The sequence below is a fragment of the Eubalaena glacialis genome, chromosome 12 (genome assembly GCF_028564815.1).
Source record: "Eubalaena glacialis isolate mEubGla1 chromosome 12, mEubGla1.1.hap2.+ XY, whole genome shotgun sequence".
Lineage (NCBI taxonomy): Eukaryota > Metazoa > Chordata > Mammalia > Artiodactyla > Balaenidae > Eubalaena > Eubalaena glacialis.
The window spans coordinates 2,864,353-2,888,496 of NC_083727.1; the positions used below are offsets into that span (position 1 = coordinate 2,864,353).

The 24,144-nt window shown below is 45.3% G+C and overlaps 1 protein-coding gene across 3 annotated transcripts; it reads left to right on the plus strand.

Annotated features, from left to right (window-relative positions):
- Window positions 1-666: 666 nt before the first annotated feature.
- Window positions 667-12,107, plus strand: MPC1 (mitochondrial pyruvate carrier 1). 3 transcript variants are annotated; one of them, XM_061207467.1, is made up of 5 exons: window positions 802-872; window positions 2,112-2,115; window positions 10,400-10,496; window positions 11,123-11,255; window positions 11,569-12,107. In XM_061207467.1, exons 1-5 carry the CDS (start codon window positions 802-804, stop codon window positions 11,591-11,593), a joined length of 330 nt encoding a protein of 109 aa, XP_061063450.1. In that variant the 3' UTR covers window positions 11,594-12,107. The 3 variants fall into 3 exon arrangements, with proteins under 3 accessions (XP_061063449.1, XP_061063450.1, XP_061063448.1); XM_061207466.1 differs by lacking the exon at window positions 2,112-2,115 and having other exon boundaries at window positions 667-872; XM_061207465.1 differs by lacking the exons at window positions 802-872; window positions 2,112-2,115 and adding an exon at window positions 8,031-8,131.
- Window positions 12,108-24,144: the final 12,037 nt, after the last annotated feature.

Consider the following 24,144-nt stretch of genomic DNA (forward strand, 5'->3'; position numbering starts at 1 on the left):
GTAACTCATTTCCAATCCTTCCATATTAAAAATAATGGTGTTTACATTCCAATTGAAGTCCTTGCTAGAGATGCCCGAGGGTCTCTGCCCCCATGCTCTCATCCGGGGCATTTTAGATGACTCAGCCGTCTACAGTTCTGGCCAGTGTAAAACATTTACAATAAACAAAAACAAAACAAAGCCCTGAACAGCCGGAACCTCCCACGTCTCCCTCTCCACGCGGTGCGCCCCACACGTGGCGCTGCGATTTCCGCGCTGGTCCCGAGCTAGCGGACCTGCTCTCCGGCACGTGTAGCGGCAACTGGGGACGCAGCCCGCGCGCCCCTGCTGCGCTCCTCCCGGCGCCCACCTCCGGTCCGGAGCCTGCGGGCCCTGGCGGCCGCAGGGGCTCGCGGACGCTGCAAAGGCCCACGAGATGCGTGCGGCTGGGACACTCCCCCGCGCCCTCGGACAGTCATCTGCCCGTCCGGAGCGCGCCAGCGCGGGTGCCTAGCAACCGCCAGCCAATCGCCGCCGGGCCCCGGCTGTTTTACGGCAGCAGGCCTCGCCCCCACGCGCTGCCGAGGGGCGGGGAGGAGGTGTGCGATGAGCGTGAGCCAATCCGTGCCGCCGCCTCCCGCCCTGCGCCCTCCCATTGGCCCAGAGCCAGGAGGCGGGCCGCGACCGTAAGGTGGGGCCGAGCTGTCGTGAGGCACGCCGGCGGGCGGGTGCGGTGTCCGCGCTGTCCGCTCCGCCGGGTGTCATTGGGCTCCGAGGAGCGGCGCCGAGGGCATCGCGGACGGCCTGGTGTCCGGCACGGCCATGGCGGGCGCGCTGGTGCGGAAGGCGGCGGACTATGTCCGGAGCAAGGACTTCCGGGACTACCTCATGAGGTGACGAGTCCCCGGGGCCGGACCCGCCGAGGGCTTCGGGGTGCGGAGCCGACGCCGCCGGGACGAGGGGCCGCGAGGGTGCGGGCAGCGGGGTGGGCTCCGCGCAGCGGGGCGGGGATTCCGGGGCGGCGGGGCGGGGTGTTGCGGACAGAGGGGTTGGGGCTCCCGGCCGCGGGGCGGGAGTCCAGGCAGCCGGGCGGGGTCCCGGGGTAGTGGCGCAGGGGGCTCCGGACAGTGGGGCAGCGGGGCGGGCCGGAGCCCCGGCGGGGGGACCCCCACCCCGGCGCAGGCGGGCGCCAAGAGCGGGCCCAGTCCGGCGAATGGGGCCGGGGCTCCGGCTCGCTGCACCTGCTCGGCAGGTGTGTGCCCAGGTGTGCGGCGGACCTGCCCCGGGCGCGGGCTGGGAGGGCGCGTCCCGGTATCGCTCGGTGGAAGGTGAGCCGCAGGTGCTCCTTTTCCGCGACATGGGCACTGAGCCCGCCGGGTCGACCTCGCCCTTCGGATTTCGCAGCTTCAGGACGTCAAGCGTGGGACGGAATCAAATCTAACATACGAATATTCTGCCAACCAAGGGCATACTTTTTAATATTCTGCTTTCCATTAAGTCTTCATTTCCAATTAGAAGGGGCATTGGCGGGATGAAAAGCCTAAAGACACTTCGTATATTTTATTTTATTTTTTGGCTTCGCCGCTCGGCAGGCGGAATCCTAATCCCACCCCCACCCCCCCACCCAGGGATCACTCGCCCACTGCATTGGAATATATTATATAATATATTTAATATACATAATATATAATATATTTAATATATATAATATATTTTCATATATTTAATATAACTTTAAAACCGTTTTATATAGTTTACTTAGGTGTATACATTTTAGTTTTTCTTTGTGTGAGTGATTTTTTAAACCCAGGTAAGTGTAGGGCTGTGGTATTTTTCAACAGGTTAGTGTAGTAAAGAGGAAAAGTGATGACAGCTGAGGAGAAATAACTATCCACAGGGTACAGTATGAAGGCAGCTTCATTTTACCAGTAAAAAAAAAACCAGGATTAATTTTTTTAAATTCTGAATTTTATTGCAAATACCTTTTGCTTGTAATTTTAAAGGGCAGTAGGGTAAGAAAAATAATTGTCTGCCACGTGGTAAATTTGGAAACAGAAGCTTCACTCTTGACTTTCCAAAAATGAACTTTCTGTACTCGCACAGGACCATGATTAATTAGGATAGATGTTTAGTACTGTGGAGCAGAGTATTTATCAGATTAACGTGCTGGGGAAATCTGAGGACAGTAGTCATGGGAGGCTGTGTTCTTAGTCCCTGCAGTTAAGTTTCTCTATGACTTCACATATTACCTTAGGTTTTTACTAATGTTTCTCCTTCATATGAGCCTTCCTAATAGTGAAGTACAGCTAAGGATAAAACTGTATGACATAATTAAGAATAAAGTCTTATCCATATTAGAAATATGCTGATGATTACCTAACGTTCTATTACACAGGAAGAATTTGTAAAATATATGTATTTTCAAGGAAGAGAGTTAGCCCTGCTTTTCTAAATTTATGTTTTTTTTTACTAGACAGGTGTCTGTGAGCCAGGTATTTCAATTGAATACTTTGATATATGGTCTAACCTTTTTTCAAAGATTAAGTTCATGTAGCTTTAATGTTTACATGCCTTCTCTAGTATTGCTTTAATTGTATTAAACTCTGACTAAATGAGGAAAAAAAGAGAATTGCAGTGTCCAGGGAAGTGCTGCCTGGTAGGACACCCAGCTAGGATTCCGAAGAATGACTTCTAGCCAAGGGATCCCCAGCAGTCAATCCCAGTGGACTTTTGTTATCCTGTCTGTGAAATGGGTTTAATGACAGTGCCTATCTGGTTGGGTTGTTGAGAAAATTAAACCAGATGAGGGATGTGAAAATACTTGGAAACCCCAAATCACGACGTATTTCTATTATATCTTGCTATTTTTGTAGCAGAAACATTTTAAAAAGTGTACTGTTACGGGAAAAGTTAAAATCTTAAGTGTGAGTGTTACTGAACAGAACTTGAGTCTGTGCACCCGACACACAGCAAAGCCAGTCTCGTGACACTGGTTGTGGGGAAGGGAAGTGCAGCGTTTACTGCAGGGCGCCTGCCAACCAAGGAGAAGGGGCAGCTCGTGCTCAAGAGACGCAAACTCCCAGATGGCTTTCAGGGAGGGGCTTTTAAAGACACGTTAGGAGTGAGGGTTGCAGGGTGCGTGATCAGTTTGTGCTTTCTTCTGACCGGTAGGTGGTGAGGTAACAGGGTGATGTTTTGGGAATCTTAATGTCAACCTTCTGGTTCCAACTAGTCTGAAGGCTACTTCTTGTGGTGGGAATGTAGTGACCATCCTCCGCCTGGGTGGGAGCCTTAGTTCCTGCAGAACAACTCAAAGATATGTGTTAGATTGACATGTATATCCCTTCAGGAGGCACGAGGACTCGGTGTTATCGCTGAACTATTGTTTAAGCTGTCATTACTTTTCTTGCTTAACTGCTTTCCCTTCCTCCTGCGTTCCCTCACTTCCCGCATTAGCAACTGCTTGAGTCCGCCCTTGGGAGCTTGGGGAAGGCCTGGAAGACTAAAGCCTTTTTCTACAACAAGAAACCGGGGACACAGGGGGGCTTTTGTACTCGGGCAGGCCCTGCAGGGTCCTGCTCAGTTTCATGAGGCGTAAAGCTCTGTGATTTTGACTTGGAAGTACTTCTGTGGACTGAACAGATGAAGTGAGATGTCCGACTGGCCTTGTTTTCCCTGCTGCTCTTGGCAGCAGTGGGATTTCATGCCAGCCCGCAGAACAGTGATGGAGTGATTGGGCTGATATCAAAACGCTCAGCAGAAGCTCTTTTATTAGCTTTTTCTCCAGAAAGAGAATCGCTTCTTCCCAGCATTTATTAGAGGAACGTTTCCCCTGTTTGTTCTTCTAGTCTTCTTGCTCACAGCCCCTGCTTTGCTTTTGCAAATAAATAAAGCCATAAGAAGACAATTTCATATTCTCTTCCAATGAGAGACGGGGCCCTGTGCCTTCTCACCTCATCAATCATTTGCACTCCTGAACAACTCAAGCTCTCTAGCCTTCTTTTTACAGCCTGCCAAAGGGGTGTAGAGGTTTTCCAAACTAAAGCTGCTCTAGAATTTTAAAAGTCATTTTATTAACAACATAGTTGAAGTTTTTAACAAAAATTTAAAGTCATATTTTACATAGATTATAACCTCCTGTCAATTACATTTTATGGATAAGACTGAAATGTCTTTCTTACTAAAGTGAACTTCCAAGTGTATTTTAAAATGTTGATTTTTTTTTTTTTCATCGAGGAACAGGAGTTAAAAGAACAGGCTCTAACCAAAGGCAGTGTGTGGACTTTGATTGGATCTGATATGGGAAAAAAACAGCTATAAAAGGCATTACTGGGACAACTGGGGCATTTAAATTGGGTCTTAGTGTTAAAATATTAAGTAATTACTGACAGTTTTTGTTGGATGTGATGGCAGTATTATTACACCTAGGTGATAAGTTTGAGTGATGGGTTTGAATCCCAGCCTTTTTGCTTTCCAGCTGTGTAGTCTTGGACAAATTGCTTAGTGGTTGTGCTTTGGTAGCTGTTTGACGACACAGCATAGTGCTGTGTATATTACAAAAGTAAATGTTCTATTTTTATTGTTATCAATGTTCCATGTTTAATCCCTGGGTTCCTGGTACTCTCCTTTTGATGCCTTCCATCTTTCCTTTCACGGATTTCTTCTTAACCTATTTTGATGAAAATCTTGAATCGAGAACTTCCTGGATCTCTGTTATCGTTTTGTTTTGTTTTTTTTAAATAAACTATTTCCTCACATACGTTATTGGTGGAGTAAAAGCAGACAGCTCTCTCTTTTTTGCTCTTCTTCTCTTCTTCTCCCTCCTGAATTTTGGTTAAGAAAAATAAATTAGAATGAGCAGCTAAGTTTTGAGGTAAGATGTATGTTCTAGTGACTGAGTCAGTCAAGGTCTGTGTATATTTATCCTAGAGATTTACTCCCCTCCCTCAGAGAAGTGAACGGATGTATACATGCACATACGTATTTGGATATATGTGCAAAGAATGTTTTCTTAAGTAGAACCTGGATCACGAGTATCTGAGAATCAGTTAATCAGTCAGCACGCTCTTGTAAATCTGAAGTGAGCCGGCTGTTTGCAGTGAGTATTCTCCAGTTAAGAAGGTCATCTATTCTAAGTTATTTTACCTTCTAAGTTTCCAGGAGAGCTTTAAGAATTTATATTTACTACCCAAGTGAGAAGTTGCAGTGGAAAACAGGGAGTCTTTCACAAGTTATAGGATATTAGAGCTGGAATGGACCTCAGACATCAGATAGTCCAACACTTCACTTGCCATATGGAAAAACTGAGAGCCAAAGCAAGCGGAAAAGTTGAGACCCTCTGCACGCCAAACCTGTGAAGCCAAAACAGGAATGTCGGTTAAGATTTAAAGGGAAATAGTTACGCACAAAAATGGTTTTGAAAAGAAGGTTTCAGGTACTTTCTTTGTACCTGCTTTTCCTGTGTCTGCCTCCCTTCTCTGCCATGCTGCTTGCATACCCGCCCCTGGCTTGCTTCCCTGCCCTGTAAACGACCTTCAGAAAGTTACTGAGGCTGAAAGTGTTGAAGCAGAACTGGCCGCAGGAATCTCTTTTCTGCCGTCCAGTTTAGTTTTGACCATCTAAAGACAGTTGAATATCACACATTCTGATTGTTAAAACTCTCTCTCATTTTAACTTGAACTAGAAAATCAGGTAAAAGTTGGTGAGCATAAATGAAATGGTGGTGAGCATTTTCAGCCTATGAGAGAATTGCAGTCTAGAATATCTCCAAGTCTTACCCCGCTCTCAGTGGTGATATAAACAGACTCTGCTAGGCTGTCGCTTAGATCCTTTTAGTACTGTGGAAGCAAGTTATAAATTACCTAAATTACTCACAGTACTTTCGGAGAAAGCTAACAGTTACTGTCAGTAATTTTAGGAAAGGAAGAAACAGATTGGCAAGGCCGAGAAGACATTAAGAAAATAAAACTGAGCTTAGAAGGAACCTGGAGCCAAACAAACAGATTCCAAATTCAGGAGAAAAAGAGGATAAAGTTTATGCAGGGTGTACTCATCCTCCTTTGCCACCTGCATCGTCGTTCCTAACGCGGGAGGCCGGTGTTCCCTCCACAGGAAGTCAAGGTCATAAGTGAACCGAGAAAACCCTTACGCATTTTGAGCTTGTTTTAACCTTCACTGAAATAAAATACAGGCAACATACCAAATAAGGAGAAAGTCAAGGGTGTTTTCCACACAGTTTTAACATTATTGTCCCCCAACTGCAGTTTGTGTTGCTTATAAGTTTATCTTTCTTTGGAACAGAAACTAATACATACTAGGAAGCTTTTCTTTTCTAGTTTGGCTCTGCACAAATATGCTGTTCAGATTTTTTGACTGAGTAGTTGATGCATGTTCTGGACGGTTCTGACATAGAATTAAGGAATGTTGAGTTGTGGCGTTTTGTATTTCCCAGGGATGTTTAGAATAAATTTATTCTCAGATTGGCTTATAGTCCTTAAACCACTATTAAAGTGATGTGATCAACATTATTTTTGTGGTCACTTTCACATAGGACTTTTGGATTGAGCAGGGTATGACAGCAGAACTTAATTCCTCCTTCACATTCCTTTATAATCTGCCTGTTGTAAAATAGGGTAGAATTTGAACTATTGTACAACTCAAGGAAAGAGTCCTGAATTGAAAACTAAATTATCTCCGAGTTGACAATTTAGATTTTAAGAACTACATCTTTTAAAATATTTTTGTAGGAAAAAAATGTGCCATTGGTAATTTATAGATAAATAAAAGGCCTGTGTTCAGATCCTGAACAAAGGAGAGTGACACCACAGGTGACTATAGTCCATAAAGGACTGGATCCTGCCCTCTGACCTGATAAGGGAATCACCCTCTCCCTGCCGTCCAGACACTGTGCTCCGCCTGGACTTGCTGGGAAATACAGTCTTGGCAACGTAATTTGTTACCGCAGTTGAAACATAATCTATTAAAACAATGCACTTAACATTGAAAGACGGACTCTCTCTAGGCTGTTCGTATTTCATAGTAGAACCTATTTGAAGTATATTATTAGCATCATCAGCAAATACTCTCATGCTGGAAATTAGAGCCTCCTCGACCCCTACATCAAAACAACTAGGGGAGTTGTTTGGACGTGACAGTGTGTATAGAGGATTTTGTCATTTTATTTCAGTAATTCTTTCAGGAGCTACACTTTTAAGAGTTTGCCTTATCAGAACAATTAAGCTGTATCCTGAAAAGAAGAATTGCCATCTCAGAAGTAAAAGTAGTTCGACGTATTTCTGAATGGTATTAATTTTAACATTCAGGAAAACAATTCACTTAACATTAGAAGATTTTCCTCTTCATTCATTCAGCAAACATTTTTTGAGTGCCTTGTGAATTCTGGGCACCACTTGGGCCAGAGTTTCAGCTGTGAACAGAATATGGAATTACACGCCTATTTTTAGGAGCTGACATTCTGGTGAGAGCCCGTTAGTGAGTAAAAATGGAAAGTCCGTTGCTGGTAGAATTCTGCAGCATTGTGCTTCTCTCCAACTTGTCGTTTTCAAAGAAACGCCCCCTATAAGCCCGTGCTGTCCAGTCTGAGAGCCGCAAGCCCCAGGTGGCAGGGGAGCTCGTGGAGGGTGGCCAGTCCAAGCTGAGGTGTGGGGCAGCGTCGGCACCCACCGGACCTTGGAGACTCAGTGCCGAAAAAGAATGGAAAATACCTCATCAGTAGGTTCTTATTGATTACATGTTCAAATTAAAATATTTAGAAATGTGGGAATAAATAATAAAATTAACTCCTGTTGGTTTTCACTTTTGTTAACATGACTTCTAGAAATTTTTAAATTTCACGTGACTCCTGTTTGTGACTTGCATCATATTCCTGTTGGATAGCCCCACTCTAAGGATTAAGGTTACGTTTCATAAAATTAAGGTTTACTTTCATTAGGCCAAAGTCATTGTTAGAAATATCACTAGATCTTCTCAAGAAAAAAAAGAACATGTGCTGCTAGTGTTGTAGTTCTGTTACTGAACTTGAACGCATGTATGAGGTTGACGTAACGGAAACCTTTCAAAGCATCTGATCTTTTTTGCTTTTCCCGCATGTCTCTCCTGTCTGAACCTCGGTGACGCCTCACAAAACAGCACGGTAAGAACCTGTCACTTCTTCATATCAGGCTGCTGCAGACTTTCTGCAGTAACAGAGTATGGACAGGAGATAGCCATCGTGCCACATCCTTGTGAGTCCCGGGCCAAGGGCGCCTCCGGTGACCCCTTGGTCCTCCGGTTCCACTCTGGGCACTAACTCCTCTGCAGGACCAAGTGCCTTGACTGATGAATATCTGACAGAGCACAGACCACACATGTATTCCAGAAAAGGGAAGTGAGAACTAGAATCTTGTACTCGATAGAAAAGATGTATTATTAACTTTCTATGGTTAGATATTTTAGTAACTAGTGTTGAAATTATCTTTACCTTTTATGTTCTTTTTACGAAATAGCTCTTAAGTATATCTCAGTGCTTATAATCACAAGTGTATATATAGCCCTTAACTTGCAGAACTCTGCTTCATATAACCCTACACTCACCACAGTAAAACTTTGAATACTGTCTTGTGACCAGAAGTCCCCCGGGCTGCCTCAGGTTTCAGATTTATGGCGCGGCCTCTTACTACTTGGCCGCAGCTGTGAGCGCGGACGCCTGGCATGGCTGAGCCCCTCAGGGCAGCCCTGAGTGTGTGCATAATGCGTGGATCTGGGGGCCACCGTGCAGAGTAGAGCAGAGCAGTGGCAAGTGATTAAACAGCCAAGCGATGGGAATAGACTGACGTGGTCAAAAAAAGGAGGAGAGGAACATCCCTGGAGTAATAGAGAGTTGAAAGTGAAGGGACACAAAGGAAAGGGCAGGAATGGAAACAAGCAGGTAGGTGAGGAGGGATAGATGCTCCATCGCCAGAGGTCTGGAGGATGAGGAAGGAGGAAAATGGCCAGGCTTCATCCAGGTACAAGAAACATTAAAGTTTCAGCAATGAGTAGCTGAGACAAAACCCAGTCTGAAAGCAGGAGGACTAAATAGCCACCCCAGAACCTCAAAGATTCTTTATACCAACTGTGCCTGAGTTACAGTGTCCATAACTCAGATGTGAGATTCTGCGGTACTCACCATGCTGGCAGTAGAACAGCTCTGACAGTTTTATAGCTATTTAAGGCAGAGGCCTCATGCTTACATTAGACACGTTATGTAAACGTTTCAGAATATTCTTAGATCATGACAAAGGTAATTCTCATTTATTTTTCTTGCATTTCCTTGTTTCTCATTCTTACAGAGTTTTTGGATTTTAATGACTCTTGGTCGGTATTAGAAGCGCAGGTCTGGAAAGGTATTTTGCAGTCTGAGTTTGTCTTAAATGCTCTGAGAGGCAGAAATAAAGCACTGCTTAACGTCCTGATAACTGAAAAGGGTCTTTACCCAACAGTGTGTGGTTTCCTTCACATTTTATTTTATTTTTTGTTTTTCACTTTTTTTTTGGCCGTGCTGCACGGCTTTCGGGATCTTAGTTCCCCAGCCAGGGGTGGAACCCGGGCCATGGCAGTGAAAGTGCCAAGTCCTAACCATTGGCCCTCCAGGGAATTCCCTCCTTCATATTTTAAAGCATTATTTGCGAATTGTACATAAATAAAACAATTTTTAATTTAATGGGAAAAGCCCCTGGACTCACTTCAACCTCAGAAGTTAAATTAAATTGGATGTTGCTGCCGTTCAACATGGACAACTTAACTTTGGTGCCTGGGGCGGCCGTGGTCGCACATGAGAAACTCCTGATCCACTTCTTAAATATAGGCTGTTCGTATTCCTTCAAGAGTAATTTTCAGTTTAACTTCTCATTATCTGGGGGTCTGAGTGTAGATTTTTAGGTTCTCTGATCTTCATATAGCTCATATGAGCTGAAAAGCAATTTCTTCCCTTATTAAGTTACTCTCTTCAGAAAAAGTATCCAACTTAGGGTCTGCATTTTAAGAGATGTTGACAAATATGTTAATGAAAATTTGAAAAAAGTTTGATAGACGTAAACGTTGCATTACAGAGAATGGTTGTAACAGGTTTAGGTTGTAGCACGAGTGACTTGTGTAAGAAGTTCATCTCATTTGAAAATTCTCTAAACGGGACAGTCTGAGATTACGTAGTTGTGATCTGGAAGTTGGTAGGGCCCTTGGTAAAGCGCCTGGTCCCCTCTGGTTCGGGGCTCTCACCTTGTGAGAACTGCTGATTCTTAGGCACAGACTTGCACAACTGAATGCCTGCATGGCAACCTTCCCCAGTGAACCGCACATTGCACGTTACTGTTTAAGAGAAGTTGTAGCTGTTCACCGCTCCGTCTTGACTTTTCCTCTTCTTTCTCTCCTCATTTTTTAACAGCACTTTTGGGGCCCAGTAGCCAACTGGGGTCTTCCCATTGCCGCCATCAATGACATGAAAAAGTCTCCGGAGATTATCAGTGGGCGGATGACATTTGGTAAGGATGCAGATTTGAATAATTGGGAGGATCTTTATATATAAAATTATAGCATAATACAGCTCCTGCTTACATTTCAAGTTTGTAGCACCAGACACTAAAGTCACTATTAGAAAGTAATGTAAAGCGCCTGACGTCATTGATGGGTGTTACTCCTCGTGGTAAAGGGAGAAAAAGGGTTACTGTAGTTGGAAGTATTTATTAAGGTCCTGTTTGCCTTTCAGATTTAGTACCCCTAGTTAAAGAGCGTGTCCTCTTGAACTTGATTTGGAAAAAGGATCTTTAAGTTTACTTGAAATCCTGATACTTGAACATAAAACTTGTTGAGGGGATTAAATAGCAGTTCTTTCAGATAAGGGACTATAAACCACTCGAGGGGACAGAAAAGGAGGTTAGAACTGATGTCAGCTCACTGACATGATGTTCTTTACCTGTTTAAGTAATAAGTAACAGAATACCTAACAGTGGAGCAAACCATGTGATGAGCTTCCCATTCATGGAAGCGCTTAAGCGGTAGCTTGTGTCACGTGCAAGGCTTAGCAGAAGAGGCTCTGTCTCTGAGGCAGCTGAGCCCCGTCAGCCCTCAGGTGGAGGCCGTAAGTCACTGCCTTGCGTGTCCCTGGCAGCCCTCTGCTGTTACTCCCTGACGTTCATGAGATTCGCCTACAAGGTGCAGCCTCGGAACTGGCTTCTGTTCGCCTGCCACGCCACAAACGAAGTAGCCCAGCTCATCCAGGGCGGACGGCTGCTCCGGCACGAGTAAGTGGACCCCACTGACGCTTCGTGTTCCGGGGAGCTGGGGCGGGGTGTGACCGCGTGCAGCTGGGGAGACTCGACGCAGAGCAGAAATAGGCTGAGCATTTAAAACAGGGACCGCGCCGTTGAGACAGTGCAACGAGAATTCACTTATTAAACGTGAAAATTAGCATGAAATAGGGTATTACTCTTCTTATGACATCGTGACTTGAAATACATGTTAACGTAGAGGCGTCTTCTTAAAGCCCTCCAGGGCCTTCGAGGCTGGCGGTGAAGTTTTGTTTCTCATTGAATTTGCCTTTGTGCCTCTTCCCAGGATGTCTAAAAAGGCCTCAGCGTAGCAGTGGAAGATGAAGAGCCGGCGTTTTGAAGGGACGGCACTGCCCGCTGCTGCTCAGTCACGGAGTCCATCACAACGAACAGTCTTGCTGAGAAAAACATGCGGAATCTCTTGTTACTAACCAGACTATTTTTCTAGAAATAGCAGGGAGTTCCTAAACCTACTCTCTGCTGCCTTACAAGTACTGAATATTTTACTTCTCTTCAGAAAGAGTAGCTCAAATATGCAATCAATTTAATAATTCCCAATGATGGTTTTATCTGCAGTAATGTGTATATTATCTGTTAGAATTTACTTAATGAAAAACTGAAGAGAACAAAATTTGTAACCATCAGCATTTAAGTACTCAGAAATCGTGACCTTTCGTTGAATGACCACGAATGAGACAGCTGACAGCTGGCCACATACCTAAAATCACATTGCCAGTGTTTGAAAAGGTATTTGTATTTCCATGCAGTGTATATTGAAATGCTGTAAATTAGTGGCAATAAATGATTTAAATATTTGTCAAATGAGCACGATTAAATACCTTGTTATGTTTGTTAAGAAACTGAAGAACTATATCCCTGAAAGGTCAATTACAGGTGAAAAGTGGAACTCCTTGAAAATGATTAAGATGGCTGGGGAAGTGACAAGCTGGGGGCCAGTTTCGGGAAAGCATCCACATTCCCAGCTCTTCATAATGCGCTCTTTCAATGGACAAACATTAGAAAAGGCACCCAAGCACTGCACCTAAAAACTGCCCCGAACTAGCTGACTGCAGGCTGCCCGGAAGTGTCCTGGGCTTGAGTTTCCCCCCCGAGGCAGGTCAGCTAACATCTGTGCTGTTTCCAGGGAAGCCGTGGGGCTTGCAGGCCCACAGCACGTGTCGACGGCCTGGTGGCCAGCCGCGCTGGGCGCTGGGAGGGGAGGCTGACCTCTGGGCAGGGAGCCAGCTCTGCAGGGCAGGGGTGGAGCTGCTCCGAGGAGTGGGACCAGAGGACCGAGAGCGTCCTGAGGGCACAGTCCTCGCGCCTCAGGTCACATCGCGCAGTTAGTTGGAGTTTTTCAACCTTCACCGTGAACGTGAGCACGATTTCCTATTTTCCGGCAATAATGGATGACAGCAGCAGGTGTAGAGCTGACGTCGGCAGGGTCTGCATCCCCAGCACCACCTCAGCCAGCCTGTTCCCTCTGAATCATTTCTGTCACTTTTTTTTTCCTTCAAAGCACTTTCGGAAATGTGCTTTGAGCCACACGCAGCCCTGTGAAGCTGGACTGGTGCTGCTTCCACACGGGGGACACGGGAGTGTGCCTGGCGGGGCCTCCTGACACGCGGCTGCGTCTGCCCCTCCCCCCGGGGCTGGGGGCGGAGAGCTGGGAGCAGGCCGTCCTCCCTCCCTCAGGCTCATTCCTCCACAGCTCCCTGGAGTTGAGGGTGGTTAAAAGGAGCTGGCGATAAGAGCCGAGATGGGTTTAATTCAGTTAAAACCGTGCGTCCTGCTTAATCTATCGTACAAGTAATATAACTTGTAAGAAATTCAAACTATACAGATGCATATAAAGGAGCCACCGCAGGCTCGTGCCTTTCTTCCCGTCCCGTCTGTCCGGAGTCACCACTGGTAGTTTTTGTGGTTTTGGATCTTCCGCTTCCCTTTTCACCTTGGGAAACTCGTCCTACCTACCTGTCTCTAGTGCTAAGTGAGGAGCAGAGGTAGCCCGCGGGTGTCAGCCAGGCTGGAAACGGAGATGCTGCCCCAGGCCCGGGAGAGATGCTGCAGAGATGGCAGCAGGAGAGGCCCCGATAACGTCAGTCAGCAGTCTGCTTCCCTGAGCTGCTCTCACACCTGGTGAGGAAATCCGGGCAGAGGCCAGCAAGGTCACTAATGCTCTGAATGAACACGGATGAGCAGGGCGTGTGCACGGGCAGGTGTGCGGGGAAGGGGTCCCGCGGGAGCCGCAAGGTGGACGGCCCACATCAGAGAGGGTCCTGAGGGGCCCAGACAGAGGACACAGATCTTGTACCCTGGCAGCTCCCTGATGGGGTCTCGGGAAGCCCCCAGCTGTCCTCTTTCTCTGAGCACAGTGTCCTGAGTACTGGCAAGGACAAAGGCAAGGATTCCAAGTGAACAATGAGAAAAGGTGGGGCAGGGTGTGCAGTATTCCACGGCTGGAATCTGACCCCTAATTTCCTACAGCATCGACACCAACAGGAAAAACTGTATTCTGGAACAAGATTTTGTAAAGGTTCTTGGTTGCTTTAAAATGACCAGTGTCTCATTAGCAAAAAGGACACTTAAAACAAGTGGGCGTTCCATTTATAAGTGAAAGGCTCGTCAAGCAGACTGACCAAGCAGTACGAAAACTTCGTTGTCATGGGGACTGGACAGGAGCCCTCCTGGGAGCACTGACGCCAGGGCCTGGGCAAGCTCGGTGCTCTTCCTGGGAACTTATAAAGAGCTCTGTCTTGTGGAGACATCTGAAGTGTGTCATCACGGAATGTGGTGGTCAACACTGTGCATCAACTCTACTCCAATAAAGGTAAAAGAAAAAATGTGGCGGCTCTTTGGTCTACACTGAGAGCAGTGTCTGCTCCCTTCAGGGTGTCCTCAGGGCATCACACCTGAGCATTGGCGGTGTATTAGTAGAGAACACAGCCAGCAATGTAAATACGTAAACACGTTAACGATGAACAGGAGTTCACATTTACAGTAACAACAGATGCACAACTAAAACATGAAAACACAAGGACTGGGTTGATGCAAAATGTAATTACTCTAAAAGCCCAATGATCCTGTAACCGAGCAGGACCCGATGGGCCCTTCCTGGGACAGGCCCCTCCCCCAGGTCCTCTGCGTCAGCTCTGTTCTGAAGTACCCAGATCATAGTATCTGATGCACCTTTCCCGAGTTGTTTTACAGATGCTAAAACTGCCACCAAATGGAAGAAATGAACTACTTGACGACCATGGGCATGTAGCCCCCAGCCCTACTGGCACCTAAGGATTGATCATGTGAACCCCTGTGACCCCGCCCTGTGACCTCACCATCAACCAATCAGAGAACTGTGCACGAGCTGATCACACACCCTGGGACCCCCTGCTCCCTCAGCTGGCCTTTGAAAATGCTTTCCTGAAACGCATCAGGGAGTTCAGGTGTTTTGAGCACAAGCTGTCTGGACTCCTTGCTTGGCGCCTGCAGTAAACGCTGCGCTTTCCTCTCCCACAGCCCAGGGTCCGTGGATTGGCTTTACCGTGTGGGCAAGTGGACCCAAATTTGGGTCGGTAAAAATACATTTCCAGATTTTTTAATTACCACATATAACGTTGTCTCTAAAAATACTCAAGATCTCAAACTATTTTTCATTTCAAATAATAAAATACAGAGAGAATTTGAAGCCACGAATGCACTATGACACCTCCATGATAAGGGACACTGTCAGGGCCAAAGTGCCACGAGGGCTTCAGCCACAGAGCATTTCCTTTCTCTGACAAGTCATGGGACAGAGGTGACCATCGTGAGGTACGTCCTGCACTGCCCCATCTTTCCCACCCACAGCGTGAGTCCTGGGCTGGGACGTGCACCTCCCCAGGAGCAGAGGGGCGATAAGTGGTGGTGACAGTTGCCACACGCCTCCCTGCAGAGCTCCTACCACACTCCACGGGGACCACTTGGAACCTCCAGTCGGGCTCAATGACTCCTTTTGTCTTTTTACATTTTTATCCAGGATTTCTTAGTCGTTTTCTCAGGTGCATGTGTACGGAAGATTTGCAGACAGTAGCAGGAAAGCAGCAAGAGTTGTTACAACATCTGAGGTCCTGACACCCGACATTACATCAGAGTTCCTCCCAGTCATTTTGAGGCTGGAGATAGATGGGCTCCAGGCTGGGCATTTACAACCAGCCTCCTGGTTACATTTCCTGAGGCGGGAGGCAAGTGGGCTCCAGGCTAGATATTTACAACCAGCCCTCTGTACTTTGAGATGGAAATAACAGGAACCGGGTAAATAGCTGGATTTTGCCTCCTGAGGACACTTTAAGATAACAGTCGTGGCAGGAACAGAGAGGAGCTAACCCTTGTTTGAGTAATAGATCCACAGGTCACGTATCTCCCATCCTTGGGGCAAGGGAGACATTGCGCAGGTGCAGAAAGGCTCCTTGGGGGTCAAAAAGGAGGGGGCACCACCCCATAATATGTGACGCCAAGGCCCCCTGTAGGCCTCTGGGCTGGAATCCATCTTGGAAAAAAGTTGCACACGCACGGTGGGGAGGGTCCTAGGGGAGGTCAGGTGTGGAGAAAGAAACCAGATAATTGGCCAAAGGCAAACAAAGACCTGGAAGGACTGTCCTGTAAATGACAACCACCTCTTTACTGCGCTCGTTAGGGGGGACGCCCACACCCTTTCTCTGCAGGGGTGCATCTCTGCCCTGCTTCTGTCTTAACTAAACAAACTGCTTCTCTGTGTGCTCTCCCACTTGTTGCTGTGCTGTGTCTCTAATAATAAACTTGTGCCTGTTTTTACAGTTTTTGCCTCCTTGAGAAATGCATTTTTCTTTATTTTTCCAGTCAGCATTGTTTATTTTTTTAAATTAATTTTTATTGGAGTACAGTTGCTTTACAATGTTGTGTTAGTTTCTACTGTACAGCAAAATGAATCAGCTATACATATACATATATCCCCTTTTTTTTGGATTTCCTTCCCATTTAGGTCACCACAGTGCATTAAGTAGAGTTCCTGTGCTATACAGCATGTTGTCCTCAGTTATCTATTTTATACACAGTATCAATAATATATATGTGTCAATCCCAATCTCCCAATTCCTCCCACCCCTCCTTCCCCCTTGGTGTCCATACATTTGTTCTCTACGTCTGTGTCTCTACTTCTGCTTTATGAATAAGATCATCTATACCATTTTTCTAGATTTCACATATACGCGTTAATACACAATATTTATTTTTCTCTTTCTGACTTACTTCATGACACTCTTTAGGTCCATCCACGTCTCTACAAATGACCCAGTTCCTTTTAATGGCTGAGTAATATTCCATTGTATATATGTACCATATCTTCTTTATCCATTCGTCTGATGATGGACACTTAGGTTGCTTCCATGTCCTGGCTGTAGTGAATAGTGCTGCAATGAACATGGGGGTGCATGTGTCTTTTTGAATTATGGGAGAAATGCATTTTTCAGTGGGGGAAAGAGCCAGGGAAAATTTGCTTGTCTGCTGGCTTGCTGGTCTAGCAGCTAGGATTCCTGGTTTCCATCCAGGCTACCCAGGTTCAATTCCTGGGCAGGGAACTAAGATTGCGCTTCAAGCCACCGGCCACTGCAGCCTCTCTGAGATCAATTTCATTGTCTCAAAATAATTTGGTTTTTCAGGCCCAGGAGAGAGCCAACAAGAGCAAAGCTTGGTGACTGGGGGGCGGTAGCCCCAGGCAAGGCCGTGGCCTTGGAGCCATGGGGGGTGGGAGGGGGGCAGACGATGGCCTCGGGGGAGGTGCCGGCCCACGGGGTGGCCATGGGGCTCCCAGGATTGTGATGGAGCTCCCAGCTCCACAGAAAGGCTGCATGAGAATGAGCTACACTCCCTGAGAGCTTTACTACAAAAGCTGATCTCAAAGCCAAGATCTGCTTGCTGACAGGCACCTCAGGCAAATGTTCCCTAGGGGGCGGGCACAAAGCAGGCTGCTGGTCTATATTCCTGATGGAGCCCGGCTCTGAAGGTCCAGCTGAGACCAACGAGACAATATTTCAGCCCCAACTAGTATTTCTCACCTAATCATTCACGAGGGCCGCTAGACACGGGTGTTCTATGTCTAGTTATCAGAGGGCCTTCTATAAACTAGGGCTTTACTCCATCAGCTAAACTATACCCTTACACCTGGACATGGGCCCTACTGAAAAGGCAGGATAAATACTCAATTCTTTCTTTTTCTGCCCAATTTTTAAAGTATAGTTGGTTCAATAGCTGTTTCAGTTGTAACACATTATTTTGAATTATTTTTTCTGGCGTTTTCCCTTTTGAGGATAACAGACTCACGAATTTTCATAGATTGAAAGTGTTTTTATCAACAATGTTTATTATCATTTTTGGCTCAATTGTCATAACTTTGGCCACTGGGAGCCCCCTTCCAGGTCTCTTGGGCTTTGATCCCACTAAGCCTCCACGTTTCCCGGCACGAGATGCCTCCTGCCCACTCTGAACGTTCGCTTCCCCACCATGAAGACATTTCTCCACGTATGGGGAGTGGAGTTTGCGCCCTACACATGGGCTCTCGGTACCCACCTGCTGCTAGAGGTACAGGGCTTCTTGGCCAGTTCAGCACACAGTACTCAAAAGGACTTTAAGAAAGAAATCATGCATTCATATTGATATTTCCCTGTCAATTCTACTATAGTACTTCTACTTAATTTCTTTCACTTTCGTAATTGAATCTTTTATACTGAATTGCGTGCGTTATTTCTAACACAAACATTTCATTACTTACTTGCTTTACCCAACGATATAAAGAAAAATGGTTTCTCAATCACACCATTATTACTGTAAACAATGAAACTACTGAATACAAGCCTGAAATTTCCCTTATTCTTTGTCCTTGGAATGAACGTCCCAAGTACGTAGGTTCCAAGTAATAGTTCTAAATTCACTTAAAATAATCTTTTGTCTCTGCTACGTAAGCACTTACCCCATGTAGAGTTCAACACAGTTGTCCGTATTTATTTTCAATGTGAAGGCTTTTGCATTCTAGCAGCTGCTAGTTCTTAGAAGGTGGCAGCTCTTGGCTCGTGTTCCTAGTACAGGAAATTGGAGGCCAGGCTAACAGTTAAATGACTGCCCGGGAAATTCAATCTCTATGATCGCTTCAATTCTCCAGTGTAGACAGTGAAGTCTGTCTACACTCATGGGTTCTGGCTGAACAAATCAACTCTACCTTTTCCTACTTAATTTCTAGTTCTGTTACAACCTACATAGTTTAATGTTTTAATCTTGTCCGGATGTGCAAGTTTTATCTTGTGCCCTTTTTGAGTTATCACTTTTCTCTTTAAACAAAAATAATAATATCCAAATTTTCTGCATACCACGCTCTGTATTTTCACACCAAGGCTTACATTATATACATTCAAATAATTCTCAGTTAATATTTTCTTAACCGCATGCAGTCAGTGTTTAATTTTCTTGTAGGGAGATTTTGAGGAGACACATGGTCCCAAGATTCCACAGGGTAAGCAAAGGCAACACGTGTAAAAACAAGCTCTCTTTATTTTTTAAATTTTTGTCTGAAATCCTCTCTTCACTCAGAAGTCAAAATGCAGGGTTTGCTTTTTTAATATATTTTCTAGCACAGTCAAATACCCTCTAAGTAGTTCACCCACCTCAAACCTTATAGTGACTATAGTTATGTTCTTTAAAATACAAATAAAACACAGAGTTCAGCGTGACCACGTGCTTAGTTTGCAAGAGCAGCACCACCTTTGACACAATTTTTGCCAAAAGTCAGGGTAAAGGTCCAAGCGAGCCAGCTGGAAGTCTAATGTGTGCAGCAGTGACTTTCGCTGCAGTATCTTTGCTTCTGGCCAAGAGTGAAACAAGAGCAAGGGGTGAAACACGTTCAAACAGGCTCCAGTCACCTGCTCTGGGCCTGCCGAAGTCCTTCCTCTGCATTTTTAAACTAGCGCTACAGATATAATAATCTGCATTATTATATAGATGATAATAACAGTCTATAATAGATGGACCCAGTCTTTCAAGTTTTGCTTCATTTAAATCCAACCACATTCCATTTTCTTCTAAAAGTCTTTCTAATTAAGAATTATACAACCTCATAATTTTTTTTATTGCAGTTTTCAGAAGTTGCTACTTAGAGCAAAGAGTAAGTCTTTAAACACAATCTGGGCACCTAAGTCCCTGGAAGAGGGGAATGAATCTTAGCAGTTGCTTTTTGTAGACAGATGCTCTGAAAGCTCTCCTGACCAATGAGGTAAAGTCTCCGTTGAACAGGCAAGCTTACAATGTGTTTAAAATAGTCTGAAAAATTCTTGAACATATGAGGGAGAATTCCGCAAATTTTATTTAAAAGGCTTCATTTTCACACAGAGAGGAGAATTAGACAAGCCCTTGGAGAAATGTGAACATTTTCCCATGTTGGCATTTGCTGTCTTAGGTTGGATATAACATCTTGGGTCTAGCTCGGTCCTCCTGGGGCAGTTCTGCAAAGTTCGCTTGTCTCTCTCCTCTGTTGGACTGTAGGCTCCTTGGGGGCTCCTGGTAAACATTTCTCGTAATCATAGCCCATAGTGATTAAAGTAGCCTTTGTGTATTTTAGGAAGTTCCAAATTTCCTGTTTCCTAACAGCCTCCCTGGCAGCCGGGAGGCTTGGAGGGCTCCCTCTGTGCCACACAGGCCTCCCAGGTGACCCTGCGTTTGGAAGCGAGCATCCCAGGAAGCAGGCTCTCCACACAACGTCTACTTTGCGGGTCCACGTGCAGCTTCCATCACTGAGAAGGGACGTCAGTTCCGGCAGCAGATGCCCAGGCTTTAATCAGGTGGAGGCCGCTTTCTCACTTGTCCAGTCCCATTGCACGGTCCAGGTGTCGGTCCTGGAAACATAGTCTTAAAACTCATTTCCATTCTGCACGATTCCGTGATGGACCTCAGAGCATTTAGTAAATCCCTTTTCTGCTTAAACTGGTCCAAGTAGATTCCACTGTTTGCAATCAGGGGCTCTAACCATCCTGAGACAAGGAACGTGACGTCTTAGGCTTCATGTCCACAATTCCTGATGAGACATCAGTAGAGCCATGGGCATCTGGAAATATCCTTTACGATTAGTCCAGTGTAATGTCTTCTTAGGGAAGGCCAGGGGATGGGGCTCCTGACTCTGCAGGCCCAGAGTGCCTAAGGCTGTGAAAGCACTCAAAAATTAAAATGTACTGGAGACAGAGGTGCAAAACAAAATCCTTTTTAAAAATTTGCAATAATAAATATACGTCTCACATAGACTGAAAGAGCTCCTGTTGGCAGGATAAGTGACTCTCTGCATTTGACTACAATAAAGAGTCTGGGAGTGAAAGAAATTACAGCAGGAGTCACTGGGACATAGATGGAGGAAGGGAGGGAAGGAAGGAAGGAAGGAAGGGAGGGAGGAAGATATGGCTCAAAAGGAAAGAATTCATAGAAGACCAAGTAGGGGACAACAGAAAATCCACACCTAGGGACTTCCCTGGTGGTTCAGTGGTTAAGAATCTGCCTTCCAATGTAGGGGACACCAGTTTGATCCCTGGTCGGGGAACTAAGATCCTGCATGCCTCGGGGCAACTAAGCCCCCGTGCCACAACTCCTGAGCACATGGGTCGCAACTACTGAGCACGCAGGCCACAGCAGAGGATCCTGTCGGCTGCAACTAAGACCCAATGCAGCCAAAAATATAAATAAATAAATAAATATTAAAAAAAAGAGAAAACCACACCTAAAAGTGTTACAGCAAAATCCAAGAATATCAAATGAAAGGAGAAAATTCTAAAAGCTTCCAGAGAGAAAGAATTAATCATCTATAAGTGGGGTGACTAAACCACCTGTAAGTAAGCAGAGCGTATGTCTCAGTTTACGCAGGATCATCCTGGCTTACACCTACCGCCCAAGCTTAATTACTGGTAGTGTCCTCTTCACTCTCAAATGTGTCCTGATTGAATGATAAATTTTATCTTCACCCTAACCTATAAAGGAGTAAGAGACAGACTAGTAGGAAAATGGTACAAGGGGATACTGGTGTAATGTTTTTAAAGTAGTAAAAGTAAAGAACTTTGAATGTCAGATTTTTTTATCCAAATTGCCACTCAGATGTGAGGATATAAATATTCTCACTCATATAAAGCCTCAAAAATGTTATCACACAGTGGAAATGCTCTTGAAGGAAGGATTCAGACAAGAAAAGAGACAAATTCAGGAGATTGCTGTAAGAGGTATGGAATTAAGGATAATCAAATGCTTAGGTAAAGTCCCCTATAGGACCCAAGTGGGAAACAGACTGTCCATAACAGTCTAGAACTAAAATATCAGCACTATGGGTCTGAGGGAAGAGGGAGACCAAGGGACATGATCGTGGGCAAAAAATCCTGAATTATAAGGGTACAATAAGATATTTCTAAGTTTATTACTACAGGTAAATATGCATAATTATAGGTTTTAAAGAGAGGGTAGCCACAGTAAGAACAAAAACATAATGTTTAACTTTTTAAACTGGCAGAATACTCAAAATGACCAAAAGAAAACCTAGGATTGAGCAAATACATAAATACACCACGGATGATGAAAGCCAGGTTTCTCACTGTCAGAAAAAGACGTTATGAGTCAGGCAAAGGGGAGGACAGGATGAATGGGAGGTGTAAGAATAAACTCATGGTGTCTATATATTGACCCAGTTCTGTCTGCTTGTGTGGCTGAGAGGCAAGGACACCCAGGGGCAGTGAGCACACCTAGAGGTCAGATACTCGTTTCTAAATATGAGTTTCCAATAAAAGAAACAGTACTCCTTGGAAAATGGTCGACTCCAGCGTGGGGTTAGGAAAACACACGATGAGCTTGGAACATTTTTATGGCGCCAGAGATTAAGGAAGTGCTGAAAAAATCATGAGGGCATGTTGAAAGAACACAGGAGCCTGCTTGAAGAGCCCCAGTGGCCAAATCTGGGACAATTTTGGCAATAAAATAATGACAGTAATTACTAATCCATAGAATAAAATCAACACCCATAAGTCCATAGTCATATCAATGAAGAACGAATGAATGAATGGATGAATGAATGAATGAACACACACACATACATACATACATGCATACAGCAGAGAAGGGACAGTTCTTCCTTATAGTAGAATTACCAAGGTAAATGTAAATGATGGAAATAGAAAATTTCCCTTAGGCGGACACCACGGTAATAATGGGCCTAGGCCAGAACCATTTATTGGTGCTAAACGTGGTGGGTGTGAGCATGATGAGAAATCATAACTGCAGTCTCAACATATCTCCTCCAAGGCGTGTACCAATTACACATGGGAAAACAGGGACTCTACAGCGAGGACACGCGGCTGACGCCACCGGAGTAAAGTTAACAGAACAGTCGTCCCTCATTATCCGAGGGTGATCGGTTCCAGGACCCCCCTCGGACACCAGAATCCACAGGTGCTCAAGTCCCTTGTATACAATGGCGTAGTATTTGCATATAACCCATGCACACCCTCCTATACTTTAAATCATCTCTAGATAACTTACAATGCCTATTAAAATGTCAATGCCATGTAGTTGTAAGTACAATGTAAATACTATGTAAATATTTGCTGGCACCTGAAACTTAAGGTTTGCTTCTTGGAACTTTCTGGAAAATTTTATTTTTAATGTTTTCATTCAACCTCAGTTGGTTGAATCCACCAGATTGGGAACCCATGGATACGGAGGACCGACTGTGTCTGTAATAAGACATATCAACACACGTCTTTCCTGACAGGATGCACTGAGAATTCTGCGGTATTCTTGCCCCAAAATGCGTAAACTCAGTGTAATTGTGAGGAAATATCAGATTAGCCCAAAGCAAAGGACTTTCTACAGAATCACTTGCCAGGAATCTCCCAAAGTGCTCAGGTTGTGAAAGAGGAAGGAAGCCTGCAGACCCGCTAGGGGCTGAGGAGCCATGGCTGCTGAACCCATTGGGACTGGGTCCCAGACACAAAGAAGCACGTTAGAGGGACAGTTGGAGAAACACGAATAAAGTCTACAGCTTAGTTAATGGTATTGCATCCACGTTAATTTCCTGGTTTTGTCCCTGCGGTCTGGTGATGTAAGATGTCAACATTAGGCAGAATTAGGGGAAGGGTATGAGCAAACTCTACTAATGTTTGCGATATTCTTTCAAGTCTAAAGTTATTCTGAAAGGAGACTCCTGAAGGACAAAGATGAGCTACTATAAAAATTATGACATTATAATAACAAGTGTATAGGAAGCACTTAAGATGCACTGGGTACTTTACATACCACTATGTTCCCGCTTCCACGGATAGAGACTGGACACAAAGAGGTTAGATAGCTTGTCTGAGATCAGTCACACAGCAAGGGGCTCAGGGTTTGAACCCAGGTCTTTAAGACCAGAACCCACCACCCAACCACTAAGCAACATGGTCAACCTCAGTCCCCAGTAATCGTGGAACGTTCACCTAAGACAAGTTCTGACGCGTTAATTGCCGGTAGTCGCAGCAGCGAAGACGTTTGTCTTATTTTACCTGATCTCAGCTCAAGTTCCATAAGAAGAGTACAGGCATCTGCCGTCCAGCTGGAGTTTTCCTAACTGGAACTCAGATAACACACAACAGTCAGAGAAAATAATTTTCATCCTGTGGAAACAATACAACCAGTACGCGAGGAAGTCCTTCCAGAAAGCCTGGGGCACAGAGCTGCCTTCCCAGGTGCAGGCCTAACCCTCTGCGCTTTCTCCTGTTTACACTGGCACTTGTGGGCTCGTCCCCAGGCAGAAGTGCAAGATCAAGGCCAAAAGAGATAAAGGGGATGGAGGCTCCTAAATATG

Bases quoted from the DNA above. Each gene is read 5' to 3' on its own strand.
- MPC1 (XM_061207467.1), top strand. From the start codon at position 802: ATGGCGGGCGCGCTGGTGCGGAAGGCGGCGGACTATGTCCGGAGCAAG. The intron at 10,497-11,122 runs GTAAGGATGCAG...TGTCCCTGGCAG, and splicing joins CAGTGGGCGGATGACATTTG to CCCTCTGCTGTTACTCCCTG. The intron at 11,256-11,568 runs GTAAGTGGACCC...GCCTCTTCCCAG, and splicing joins GGACGGCTGCTCCGGCACGA to GATGTCTAAAAAGGCCTCAG.